Here is a 13,959-nt window from a genome sequence, read left to right on the forward strand (position 1 = left end):
AAAGTCTCTTAGCTGCCTCCCGTCCACTCACAGGATGGTCAAACACTTTGCTCATCTCTTCGGCAAAAAGGAGAATGTCCGAGCAGACGAAAGATTGCTGCTCCCAGATAGCGGTAACCCAGGCGAGAGCTTTTCCCGAGAGTAGTGATATGATGAACGCTACCTTAGAGCGGGGTGATAGGAACATGGAGGGTTGGAGTTCAAAAACTAGGAAGCACTGGGTCAAGAAGCCGCGACACTTGCCCGGATGACCGTCATAGCGCTCTAGCGCGGGTAGGCGAGGCTCTCGGTGAGTCTGGAGGTCGGCGACCGGTGGGGTAGTACCCAAAGGAACTGACTGAGGAGGAACATCCTGAGCAGAAGCCACAGCGGCTGGGTGTTGAATGGTCTGAGTCCACGTATTTACCTTATCCGAAATGCTTTGGAGAAGTTGCTCAAGGCGGCCGAGGAAGGCACCTTGATGGGAGAGAATAGAACAAAATTCCTCCATCACTGCTGGGTCCATACTGGCTCAGTCTTGCTGTCAGGGCGAGGCTGGTTCTGGACCCAAGTGCAGGCAGACGAGGCGAGAAGCAGGTATGCAGTCTTAAATAAAAGTACTTTACTAGAATCACACAGGTAAACAGTTACAAACATAGGAGCTCAAGACAAGCTACCACTAGGCAAATGGCTTGTCAAGACTGAGCACAGAGGGAAGAAACCACAGAACTTAAATACAAGCAAAAACAGGTGAAACCAATAAACCTGATAAAAGGCAGTTAAGTAATAAACACAGGAGAAACTAGTAACAATTAGCAAAGGGAAAAAAACAAGTGACGGTGCCATCTAGGGGTTACTGAGGGAACTAACCGGCACCCTCACACCTCCCTCTGTGAGCATCTTGTCCTCTTCTTTACTGCCTCCGCTCCATCTCCCTGTCATACTCGAGCGCAAGGGGGACTGCAAGTAAAGCCCCCATGACTAGGAGCAAGTGGTATGAGTAGAACCCTTTAAAATGAGAATCAAGGTCTTCTCCACTTGCAGCAACACTCCCTGTCACCTCAGCAACTTTAACCAACTCTAGAAAGCTTCAAACCATTGCACAAACTTACATAGAGCCAGTAGAACTGAAATAGCAAGTCAGCTGCAAGTAGTTGATGATCCCTTTAAAAAGCGCTGCTGGGGGGGTCCTTCCTGCCGCTGAACACATGGTCAGCTGGTCATGATTAGCAGAGGGCGTTAAATGGACCGGCAGATCATGTGTCACATCTGCATTGCACACTCACTGACGACACAATCTGTCGCATCTAAATATCTGCAGGTGACGGCAGCACTGCCGACCTGCCCAAAATGGCGATCGCCGCAGGACCTGGCAGAAGCAGGCGGAAGCGAAGCAGCCACCATTTTTTTCACCAAACCAGCTGCTAAAAGCTCCAATTTCGTGGCCAGGAGACCTTCTTTAAAGGAAAGCACGATGGGATGATCACTTGGCTGAGAAATCAATGGAAGGCATTTACAGTAAACTCTCGTTTAAACGGCACCTAATTTTCCGGAATTCTCTAATAACCGGCAAAATTCAGGAGTAGGTTCAGGAACCCAAAGGTAAGTTTTACTGTATATTTGTGGCTGTGTAACCGGGGTTCTCGTACCTTTTGCCATGTAACCATGGCGCCTGTACCTCTCGTTGTGTAACCGGGTCCCCTGTACCTGTGGCCGTGTAACCGGGTCTCCTGTACCTGTGGCCGTGTAACCGGGTCTCCTGTACCTGTGGCCGTGTAACCGGGTCCCCTGTACCTGTGGCCGTGTAACCGGGTCTCCTGTACCTGTGGCCGTGTAACTGGGTCCCCTGTACCTGTGGCCATGTAACCGGGTCTCCTGTACCTGTGGCCGTGTAACCGGGTCTCCTGTACCTGTGGCCGTGTAACCGGGTCCCCTGTACCTGTGGCCGTGTAACCGGGTCCCCTGTACCTGTGGCCGTGTAACCGGGTCCCCTGTACCTGTGGCCGTGTAACCGGGTCCCCTGTACCTGTGGCCGTATAACCAGGTCCCCTGTACCTGTGGCCATGTAACCGAGGCTCCAGCACCTGTGGCCGTGTAACAGGGACTCCTGGATCTGTGGCCATGTAACCGGGGCTCCTGGATCTGTGGCCGTATAACAGGGACTCCTGGATCTGTGGCTGTGTAACAGGGACTCCTGGATCTGTGGCCATGTAACCGGGTCCCCTGTACCTGTGGCCGTATAACAGGGACTCCTGGATCTGTGGCTGTGTAACAGGGACTCCTGGATCTGTGGCCATGTAACCGGGGCTCCAGTACCTGTGGCCGTGTAACAGGGACTCCTGGATCTGTGGCCGTGTAACAGGGACTCCTGGATCTGTGGCCATGTAACCGGGTCTCCAATACCTGTGGCCGTGTAACAGGGACTCCTGGATCTGTGGCCATGTAACAGGGACTCCTGGATCTGTGGCCATGTAACCGGGGCTCCAATACCTGTGGCCGTGTAACAGGGACTCCTGGATCTGTGGCCGTGTAACTGGGGCTCCAATACCTGTGGCCGTGTAACAGGGACTCCTGGATCTGTGGCCATGTAACCGGTTCTCCAGTACCTGTGGCCGTGTAACAGAGACTCCTGGATCTGTGGCCATGTAACTGGGACTCCTGGATCTGTGGCCATGTAACCGGGGCTCCAGTACCTGTGGCCGTGTAACAGGGACTCCTGGATCTGTGGCCGTGTAACCGCGTCCCCTCTACCTGTGGCCGTGTAACCAAGGCTCCTGCACCTGTGGCTGTGTAACAGGGGCTCCTGCACCTGTGGCCGTGTAACCGGGGTTTCTACACCTGTGGCTGTGTAATGGGGCTCTCGTACCTTGGTAGGTATACCTCTCCGTTATCCAGAATTTTTAATCAACCGGCACCATCCCGGTCCCGTAGGTGCCGGATACGAAAGAGTTTACTGTATTACGTTTGCCTTCATCACATTTGGCACTTTGGTCTGCAAAGTGGTTTTATAACAGTTTCTGAGTCTGTTTTGTCAGTATATCATTAATATAGAAGCTGTCTGAACAGTTTGAATCTTCTTGAATGCAGGATGAAGGGAGTGGTGAAAGATGCAACAAGGAGGGGCTTTGTGGAATTTCTCAGGGCAGGGCTTTGGTCAGATCATCGAATCACTGAACAATATGATCCCTCACATCTCTTGCTGCAGGGTGTTAAGGTGGCCCTCCTTCTTCTACTGCTTTCTCACCCTCTCCCTCAACCGGTGAGGACTGCTGCTGCTGCTCTGCCTCCACCAAATGCAGGCCTCTGTATGGCAAGGTTGTGCAGGATGCAGCACATCACTACAATGCGTCAGATTCTTCATGTGCATATTGTAAGGAACCACCTGAACCTCTGCTTCAGCATCCTTATGGTGTGCTCAATGAAGATCCTGGTGGTCTCCTGGCTTTGACTATACCTGTGTTGCTTAGGTATTGTGGTGGGGTGTCATGAGCCACGTCTGAAGGCGGGGGGGGGGGGGTTCCCTTGTGTCCCAGCAGCTATCCTGCCACGTTTCTGGGAGGGTCAAATATTTGGGGAATGATCCAATGGCCTGCGCCTTTAAATACAACTTCAGTGGCTCTGAGACACCAATCCTGACAAGTTTTACAGGCACTGGGTGGCAATTTTCAATTAAAATGACATTGAGGTTCTAACTGCATCATAGGATCCCTATTTTAATATACCCATGAAGCCCTCTGCCTGCCTGTGGCGGGTACCTGTCCTAGATCATGCCGGCACAGGCACAATGGGCCGAATGACCTCCTTCTGTGCTGTATCATTCTATGATTCTATTAAATCAAAAAATGTGCTGTTAAAATGGTGTCGGGTGGTCACACGTTAAGCAAGCAGCGATAAATAAGTGATCACTATTTTAACCACCTGCCTGCCTTTGTTCCAGTCGGTGACAGAAGGAATAGGAATAAAATAAGGCATCTTAAACAAAAAATTTCCACAGGGAATTGTATACTTGAAAAGGAAAGATTTGCAAGACTATGGGGAAAGAGCAGGGGAGTGGGACTAATTAGATAGCTCTTTCAAAGAGCTGGCACAAGCACAAGCTTCTTCAGCAGCACCTCCCAAACCCGCAAACTCTACCACCTAGAAGGACAAGAGTAGCAGGCGCATGGGAACACCACCACCTCCAAGTTCACCTCCAAGTCACACACCATCCTGACTTGGAAGTATATCGCTGATCCTTCATTGTCGCTGGGTCAAAATCCTGGAACTCCCTCCGTAACAGCACTGTGGGAGTACCTTCGCCACATGGACTGTAGCGGTTCAAGAAGGCGGCTCATCACCACCTTCTCGAGGGCAATTAGGGATGGTCAATAAATACTAGCCTTGCCAGCGACGCTCACATCTCATGAATGAATTTTTTTTTAAACTAAATGGCCTTCTGCAGTGTATAATTTTATGATTATATGAAAAATGCTTAATTTTGGTCACTTGCCAACTTGAAGAGGGGTTGCATTTCAAAACTCCTGAATGACTAGATGAATTCTATAAAAGCCGCTCAAATCATGCCTTAAATTTCTACACATTTTAACATCACTTTTTTTTACTAAGATGTTTAGAATAGTCTTCCACGAGGGCAACACCAAGATAGTCCTTAAATCAGTTACCCATCTAAAACCAGTAATTTTCTGGAAAGCACATAATGAAATTGTTTAAACCCGTTTCCTAGGCTTGTGAACTTCCTAGCAGGGTGCTCACCAGTCACTGGCAGAGGCCTCGCCTACCTGCCCACCTGATGACAGTTGAAATATGGATGTGGAGACCAGGGGAGAAAATTTAGAGCATTTTTGGGTCAACTGCAGTTATGTTCTGTGCCCTAAAACTTCATACTTGTCAATAACCTTTCATAGGTAACACTAGAGGCCCCACTGCCCAAGTGTAAAGTGAAATAATGGGGGCGATTTTCTCACTGGAGGCAAGATGGAGGCGGGTTTCAGTTTGGGTGGGTTTCAAAAATTTGCGATTTTCCCATGATTGGCCACTTGATTTCAGAGGTGTGGGATATCCTTGGTCAATTAGTGTTTAGGAACTGAAATTCGCCTCTGCTGACATCACTTTTCCAGGGTGATTTTATGGCTTCTTGCTGCCTTGGTTCATTGCACAGGACTTCTGCCTATGCTGCACCACCTGCAACATATTCTGAGAAACCACTATGTCCAATTCCAAGGCAAGGGCCTCCCCGAGGCTCCCGGACGAGGCGCTGCAAATGTTGTTTGAGGGGGTGACAGCTAGCAGGGAGGTGCTCTTCCACTCATCTGGGAGGAAGAGGCCTCCCAAAGAAACCAAGGCTGTGTGGGTATAGCTGGCAAGGGATATAACCTCCAGATCTGTGTGCAGATTGGGAGAATGTTTCTGTGTATTGATGAAATGCCATCCCTGTTGGAAAGCATTAAAATGATTTGATGCCAAAATGTTGGCGTCATGGCATCTGTTCTTTCGCCTTAGTCAGCTCCACAAACAAACAGTATAAAAAGACCAGGCTAGTGCGAGCAAGCACTGAGTGCAAGTCAGCAGAGAGTGCTGTGAGTTTGGGTAAGTGTGAGTTAGGGTAAGTGGGGTGTTAGGTGCTCTTTTCAAACTTTAACTCTGTGGGTTGTAGTTAATAAGGCCTTTCTGGTGCAGAGTGACTGTTGGTAAACCATTTAACTGGTGTAATTAGAGGGATTGATTTAATTTAAATCCAATTAATTAAAGGAGATACTAGCATCTAAAATCGGGCAGGGGTGTCCATAACTAACAATAAAAAATTTAATTAATTGCATAGAATGGAGCAGGTGATGTGTTACTGTTGCGAGATGTGGGAGTGGGTGGACCCCATTGAGGCTCACGGTGATTACGTCTGTGACAAGTGTCTGCTGCTACAGGAACTCCAGCTCTGTGTTGATGAGCTGGAGTCTGAGCTTCAGACACTGCGACACATCAGGGAGGGGGAGAAGAACCTGGACTCTGTGTATCAGGAGGTGGTCACACCTATGAAGTTAATTAATTCAGATGTAGCCCATGGTCAGGGACAGGACGGTGTGACTACGAGTGAGGCAGGTACGGGGATCCAGGAGGTAGAGCTGGAGGAGCCGCAGCCCTTGCTCTTGTCCAACAGGTTCGAGGTTCTTACTCCCTGTGGGGACAGGAGCAGGGACTGCAGGGAGGATGAGCAACCTGGCCACAGCACCATGGAATGGGGGGCCATTCAAGAGGGGGGAGTAAATAGAAATGTTGTAGTGGTAGGGGATAGTATTATTAGGGGGATAGATAGAGTTCTCTGCAGCCGAGAGCGAGGGTTCCGAAGGCTGTGTTGCCTACCCGGTGCCAGGGTTAAGGACATCTCCTCTGGGCTGGAAAGAAACTTGCAGTGGGAGGGGGTGGATCCAGTTGTCATGGTCCATGTTGCTACAAACGACATAGATAGGACTAAGAAGCCGGTTCTGTTAAAGGAGTATAAGCAGCTAGGGGTCAAATTAAAAAACAGAACCTCAAGGGTAATAATCTCTGGATTATTACCTGAGCCACGAGTGAATTTGGCTAGGACAAATAAAATTAGAGAGTTAAATGCGTGGCTCAAAGACTGGTGTGGGAAAAATGGGTTTTGCTTCCTGGGACACTGGCACCAGTACTGGGGCAGGAGGGAGCTGTTCCGTTGGGATGGGCTTCACTTGGCCAGTGCTGGGACTAGAGTCCTGGCGGATCATATAACTAGGGCTGTAGAGAGGGCTTTAAACTAACTAGTGGGGGGGAGGTTCCCAGAGAGCAAATAATAAAAATGACAACAGAGAAGGTCATAGACTTAGGTAGCAGTGGGGAAATTAAAAACCAGAGCGTGTCAGGAAGGGGCAGAAGGTATGGAGTAAAAGGTAAAGTAATAAAAAGGGCAAAAGCAGGAACTAAGTGTCACAAAACATCTTTGAAAGTTCTCTATCTGAATGCACGTAGCATTCGTAACAAAATAGACGAGTTAATGGCACAAATAACTACATATGGGTATGATCTTGTGGCCATTACAGAAACATGGCTGCAGGGTGACAATGCCTGGGAATTAAACATACCAGGTTATTTAACGATCAGGAAGGACAGGCAGGAAGGAAGGGGAGGTGGGGTGGCTATGTTAATAAAGGAAGGAATCACTGTAATACAGAGAAATGATATTGGGTCAAAAGATCAGGATAATGAAACAGTTTGGGTGGAGGTAAGGAATAATAAGGGGAAAAAAACAGTAGTGGGCGTAGTCTATAGGCCTCCGAACAGTGGCAACTCATTTGGACGGAGTATCAATCAGGAAATAGTTGAGGCTTGTAATAAGGGGACATCTATAATTATGGGGGATTTTAACGATCATATTAATTGGACAAATCAAATTGGGCAGGGCTGCCTTGAGGATGAGTTCATTGAGTGTATTAGGGATGGGTTTCTTGAGCAGTATGTAACTGAACCGACCAGGGGGCAAGCAACTTTAGATCTGGTCCTGTGTAACGAGACAGGATTAATTAAAAATGTCCTAGAAAAGGATCCCCTTGGTTGAATTCCATATTCAATTCGAGGGTGAGAAGGTTGGATCTCAAACAAGTGTGCTAAGCTTGAATAAAGTAGACTATGAAGGTATGAGAGCAGAATTGAGTAGAGTGGATTGGGAAAATAGATTAAAGGGTAAGACGATACATGATCAGTGGTGTACATTTAAGGAGTTATTTTACAACTTCCAAAAAATATATATTCCACTGAGAAGAAAAGGGTGTAAAAGAAAAGACAGCCATCCGTGGCTAAGTAAAGAAATTAAGGATAGTATTCGACTAAAAACAAGGGCATATAAGGTAGCCAAATCTAGTGGGAGGATAGAGGATTGGGAAAACTTTAAAAGACAGCAAAAAGTAACAAAAAGATTGATTAAGAAAGGGAAGATAGATTATGAAAGTAAATTAGCAAAAAATATAAAAACAGATAGTAAGAGTTTTTATAGTTATATAAAAAGAAAAAGGGTGGCTAAAGTAAATGTTGGTCCCTTAGAGGATGAGACCGGGAAATTAATGCTGGGAAATATGGAGATGGCAAAAACACTGAATGAATATTTTGTATCAGTCTTTACAGTAGAAGACACTAAGAATATCCCAACACTGGACAAACAGGGGGCTATAGCGGGGGGAGGAGCTAAACACGATCAAAATTACTAAGGAAGTGGTACTCGGTAAAATAATGGGACTCAAGGCAGATAAATCACCTGGACCTGATGGCTTACATCCTAGGGTCTTGAGGGAAGTGGCGGTAGGGATTGTGGATGCATTAGTAATAATTTTCCAAAACTCCCTGGACCCAGCAAAGGTCCCGGCAGACTGGAAAACTGCTAATGTAACACCCTTATTTAAAAAGGGCAGTAGACAGAAGGCTGGAAACTATAGTCCGGTTAGCCTAACATCTGTGGTAGGTAAAATTTTGGAGTCCATTATTAAGGAGACAGTAACAGGACATTTGGATAATCATAATTTAATAGGACAATGTCAGCATGGTTTTATGAAGGGGAAGTCATGTTTGACAAATTTGCTGGAGTTCTTTGAGGAAGTAACATATCGGGTGGATAAAGGGGAACCAGTGGACGTAGTGTATTTAGACTTCCAAAAGGCATTTGACAAGGTGCCACACAAAAGATTATTGCTTAAGATAAAAAATCACGGGATTGGGGGTAATATTCTGGCATGGATAGAGGATTGGCTATCTAACAGAAGGCAGAGAGTTGGGATAAATGGTTCCTTCTCAGACTGGCAATCAGTAACTAGTGGTGTTCCGCAGGGGTCAGTGATGGGTCCCCAACTCTTTACAATCTATATTAACGATTTGGAGGTGGGGACCGAGTGTAACATATCAAAGTTTGCAGATGATACTAAGATGGGAGGGAAAGTAGTGAGTGAGGAGGACATAAGAAACCTGCAAGGGGACATAGACAGGCTAAGTAAGTGGGCAGAGATTTGGCAGATGGAATACAATACTGGAAAATGTGAGGTTATGCACTTTGGCAGGAAAAATCGTAGAGCAAGTTATTATCTTAATGGCAAGAAACTGGAAAGTACTGAAGTACAAAGGGATCTGGGGGTCCTGGTGCACGAAACTCAAAAGGTTAGTATGCAGGTGCAGCAAGTGATTAAGAAGGCCAATGGAATGTTGGCTTTCATTGCTAGGGGGATAGAATATAAAAATAGGGAGGTATTGCTTCAGTTGTACAAGGTATTGGTGAGACCGCACCTGGAATACTGCATACAGTTTTGGTGTCCATAATTAAGAAAATACATACTTGCTCTCGAGTCAGTACAAAGACGGTTCACTCGGTTAATCCCGGGGATGAGGGGATGGACATATGAGGAGAGGTTGAGTAGATTGGGACTCTACTCATTGGAGTTCAGAAGAATGAGAGGCGAACTTATTGAAACATATAAGATTGTGAAGGGGTTGGATCGGGTGGATGCGGGGAGGATGTTCCCGATGATGGGTGAAGCTAGAACTAGGGGGCATAGTCTTAGAATAAGGGGCTGCTCTTTCAAAACTGAGATGAGGAGGAACTACTTCACTCAGAGGGTGGTAGGTCCATGGAATATGCTGCCCCAAAAAGCTGTAGAAGCTACATCATTACATAAATTTAAAACAGAAATAGACAGTTTCCTAGAAGTAAAGGGAATTAAGGGTTACGGGGAGCGGGCAGGAATTTGGACATGAGTCTAGGTTCGGATCGGACATGGCCCTGTGGGTAGCGGAGCGGGCCCAGGGGCCGTGTAGCCTGATCCTGCTCCTATTTCGTGTGTCTAATTCTGTTAGATTCAGGAGATGGTGCTGTGATAGTAGATTGGCGGTTAGGATCAGATCAGCCATGATCTTATTAAATGGCGGAGCAGGCTCGAGGGGCCGACTGGCCTACTCCTGCTCCTATTTCTTATGTTCTTATGTTCTTATGTTCTTATGTTCTTACATTGTGGGCTCTGCCACACTTGCGTTGTCAGGTTGGTGGCCAGAGTGAAAGGAGGCCAGAGAGTCATGACCATTGTCAATGATGTCTTAGGATGGAGCCAAGGACATGTGCCAACTTGGCCAACCTATGCAAATCTGGCCATGATAAATTCATCCCTTGCATCCAGGGCAGCCATGTGCTCATGTGCTGCCATTGCTGCTGGTCGATACACCGGTGCTCTGACCTCCTCCTCCTGCTCCTCCAGATCCTCCTCCTCCTCAGCGGGCCATGGAGAAAGAAAATGAATGGTTCCCATGCTGCTTGCAGATGCCTCAATTGAGAAAGTGCTCATTGCAACCGGGGAGGGGGTCTTCCAAGGAGGTCCCAAAGTTGATAGATTCAAGCTGCAGCACCTCCGACTTCAGAAGGCCTTCTAAAAGTGCTCAAAGACCTTTTAAAGAAAAGTTCTGGCACCTGCAAGTAATCCTTGATGAAATAAACAATGTATTGTTGGACCTGCAGCTGTGAGGAGACCACCCACGAGTCAACCCGCCAGGTTTAGCTGGCGTGGTTTAGGAGTGTCGTGGAACAGGCTGAAATGCTCGAAAAATCACGAGGGCCTTTCAAAATAGGCTTAGAGAGGCCCTTAATGAGCATTTAATGATGTTAACTAGCGTGATGACCAGCTGGAGGCGGGACCGTTTCCCAACCTCCAAAACCGGCATCGGCAAAATCCCACGGAGGCGGGTTCTGAACCCGCCCTCATTATTTCTGATTTTCCTGCCTATCCCGCCTCCAAACCCGCCTCTTCCGACATCAGAAAATCGCCCCCAATGAATCCAACAGAAATTTGGACTGCCCTCCATTCCCAACTAAAACATGAAGTGTAGAAGACAAGAAAGCTATGGAGGGGGGCATTTGAAGAATAAAATCAAGTTAAACACTTTTTTTTCTGATCACACGAGGACTAATGTATTTAATCTGATGTGTAATTTTTTTTTTTGCCAGATTTTCCATGCATCCCTCCTCCTCAGCTATTCTGCTGTTACCATTTATACCTCCTCTGGATTTATCTTTTGTTTCTATACTTCTTCCATTATCACCTCATTTTGCCTTGCACCATCACTTATGTCATTTATTCACTTCTGCATTCCACCCCATCACAGACCCCTTTTGTTCTTTTCCTGCCCCTTCTTTTCCCTAGCTCTGTACTTGCTTAAAAGCTGTTCATCTCCAACATCTTCCAGTTCTGATGAAACGTTATCGATCTGAAACATTAGCTCGGTTTCCCTCTCCACAGATGCTACTTGACCTGTTGAGTACTTCCAGCAATTTCTGGGACCTGTGTGTCAGTAACACTAAGCATAATAGGAAGAATTCTTCTGATCATTATTTCTTTTAGAATATATAAACAACTACAGAAAATCACCTCCCCAACTCTAATACAATAGCAAAATACTGCGGATGCTGGAAATCCGAAATAACAACAGAAAACACTGGAAAACTCAGCAGGCCAGGCAGCATCCGTGGAGAGAGAAATAGAGTTAACGTCACCCTGTCTTGCACAGGATACACACACTCACTCCAGCATGAGGCACTGCACAGTCAGGGAAAAGAACCCTGGCTGATTTTTCCCTTATTTAGCCCAGGGACACTCAGGCCAGTGGTACCGTTCCCACTATCATCCCAGCGCTAAAAAAATCTAAGAGATCAGTGATAGAACTTGTTTCCTTGCTTCTTGAGAATGAGTTCCCTTCAGTCATTAATTTAGATCAGTGTTCCTCAAGTGGCATGTTTGTGTGTGTGTTCGCAAACAATTGTGTTGGAAGAGGGGAAACAGCACAGTTAGGTCAAAGTAAAAAGTAACCTTACCCGAAAGGGGGTGTTAATTCGGCTGACGAGTGTATCTAGAATCGACACTTTTTCATACTCATGCAGCAGAATGAAGCTCAGAAAGGTCTGCAACAGTGCAGGCTCTGAGATGCTGCGGAGGAACAGATCCAAGTACGCTGTCGTAGTCATAACTTCTTCCACGGTCATCTGAAATGAATAGAAAAGTCACGTCAACAGTAATGAGAGAGGAAAGCACAGTGCCTGCAGTGTACCTATAAACTGCCGGCAATCTTCTCAGCTCAATGGGGGTAGATTTTGAATTTGTGCAACAGTGTAAAACGGCCGATAGCAAATTGGCAGCCCGTTTCCTATCTCTCCCGATTTGTATTTCCATGGAAGTCAATGGAAATAAAAATCGGGAGATATATAAAATGAGCCGCCGATTCACTACCACCCGTTTTACACGATCGCGCACAAAGCCAAAGTCTACCCCAATGTGCCTAACCCATGGACTACCAGGTGTCATGTGTAGCTCTCACAACAACGACGAGTATTTATATAGTGCCTTTAACATTGTAAAATATCCCACGGTGCTTCCCAGGAGCATTATCAAACTAAATTCGACATTGAGCCATTAAGGAGATATTAGGGCAGATGGCCAAAAGCTTGGTCAAAGAGGTAGGTTTTAAGGCGCGTCTTAAAGGAGGAAAGAGGGGTAAGAGAGGCGGAATGGTTTAGGGAGTGAATTCCAGAGCTTAGGGCCTAGGCAACAGAAGGCATGGCCACCAATGGTTGAGCGATTATAATCAGGGATCCTCAAGAGGCCAGAATTAGAGGAGTGCAGATATCTCGGGGTGGCGGGGGGGGTGTTGTAGGGCTGGAGGAGATTAGAGAGATAGGGAGGGGGCGAGGCCATGGAAGAATTTGAAAACAAGGATGAGAATTTTGAGATCGAGGCGCTGCTTAACCAGGAGCCAATGTAGGTCAGCGAGCGCAGGGGTGATGGGTAAATGGGACTTGGTGCGAGTTAGGACACGGTCAGCAAGTTTTGGATGACCTCAAGTTTACGTAGGGTAGAATGTGGCCAGCCAGCCAGGAGAGTGTTGGAATATTCAAGTCTAGAGGTAACAAAGGCGTGGATGAGGATTTCAGCAGCGGATGAGCTGAGGTAAGGGCAGAGATGGACGATGTTACGGAGGTGGAAATAGTTGGTCTTAGTGATGGTGCAGATATGTGGTCGGCAATGGTTCCCCCTAATTTTTTTTTGGGTCACATGGCTCCTATAACAGGCGCATGGCCCATTCAAACTTCCATGCATGTGGGTTTTTTTGCATTGTGAAACCAGCTCAGCAGCTGCGCGGGACCCCGAGACCACTGCGCGGCTGCGCAGCTTGAAGGGAGCACTGGTGGTCGGAAGCTCATCTCAGGGTCATATATGACACCAATATTGTGAACAGTGTGGTTCAGCCTCAGACAGTTGCCAGGGAGAGGGATGGAGCCGGTGGCTAGGGAACGGGGTTTGTGGTGGGACCGAAGACAATGGCTTCAGTCTTCCCAATATTTAGTTGGAGGAAATTTCTGCTCATCCAGTACTGGATGTCGGACAAGCAGTCTGACAGTATAGAGACGGTGGAGGGTTCGAGAGAGGTGGTGGTGAGATAGAGCTGGGCGGCGTCAGCAGAGGCAACTTTTGATATTCAACATCTGGGAAATATTTTTCTGTCAAGTTCAACTGAACAGTGTTACCAAGAACAATTTACTGCATAACACTCTCAATAACCCAGAAATACAAGGGTGTATTATCCAAGTAGCTGCTGCTAACCAAATTGGGTCTGAGGAGAATTGTCCTATTTGTTAGAGAGACAATTTCCCACAACAGAGATATTTGGACTGCGTGGGAGGAGATCATACAAATAGTTACGGTGGTGACAAACATCAATAATGCCAAAAAGCAGATAAAAAAAACTTACGAAAATCCTCCAGAGCATTTCCCTGTAGAGGACATCTCGGTGAAGTTTGCCTGCCACGGTTTGCTAACAGCCTCTTACACATGAACTGAGGACACATGCAAGGCACTGAGACAACCTTGCAGCTCCCAGCTTCATATGCGTATGTAAAATACTGGGGGGTGGGGGGGTGGGCGGGGAGGGGGAGGGCGGGGAAGAGGAGAGGGG

At 47.1% G+C, this 13,959-nt stretch overlaps 1 protein-coding gene across 2 annotated transcripts in view; it reads right to left on the minus strand.

Moving 5' to 3' along the window:
- The window catches only part of fhip1aa (FHF complex subunit HOOK interacting protein 1Aa), a 198,591-nt gene that overhangs the window by 11,972 nt on the left and 172,660 nt on the right, over nt 1-13,959 (minus strand). For both annotated transcript variants that reach the window (XM_086011686.1, XM_086011678.1), the window contains one exon: nt 11,825-11,992. In XM_086011686.1, coding sequence (XP_085867812.1) covers nt 11,825-11,992 — 168 coding nt within the window. The remainder of the gene's footprint in view (nt 1-11,824; nt 11,993-13,959) is intronic.

Source organism: Somniosus microcephalus, chromosome 2, assembly GCF_052327205.1.
Source record: "Somniosus microcephalus isolate GS21.2 chromosome 2, FLI_Smic_1.0, whole genome shotgun sequence".
In the NCBI taxonomy this organism is placed as follows: Eukaryota; Metazoa; Chordata; class Chondrichthyes; order Squaliformes; family Somniosidae; genus Somniosus; species Somniosus microcephalus.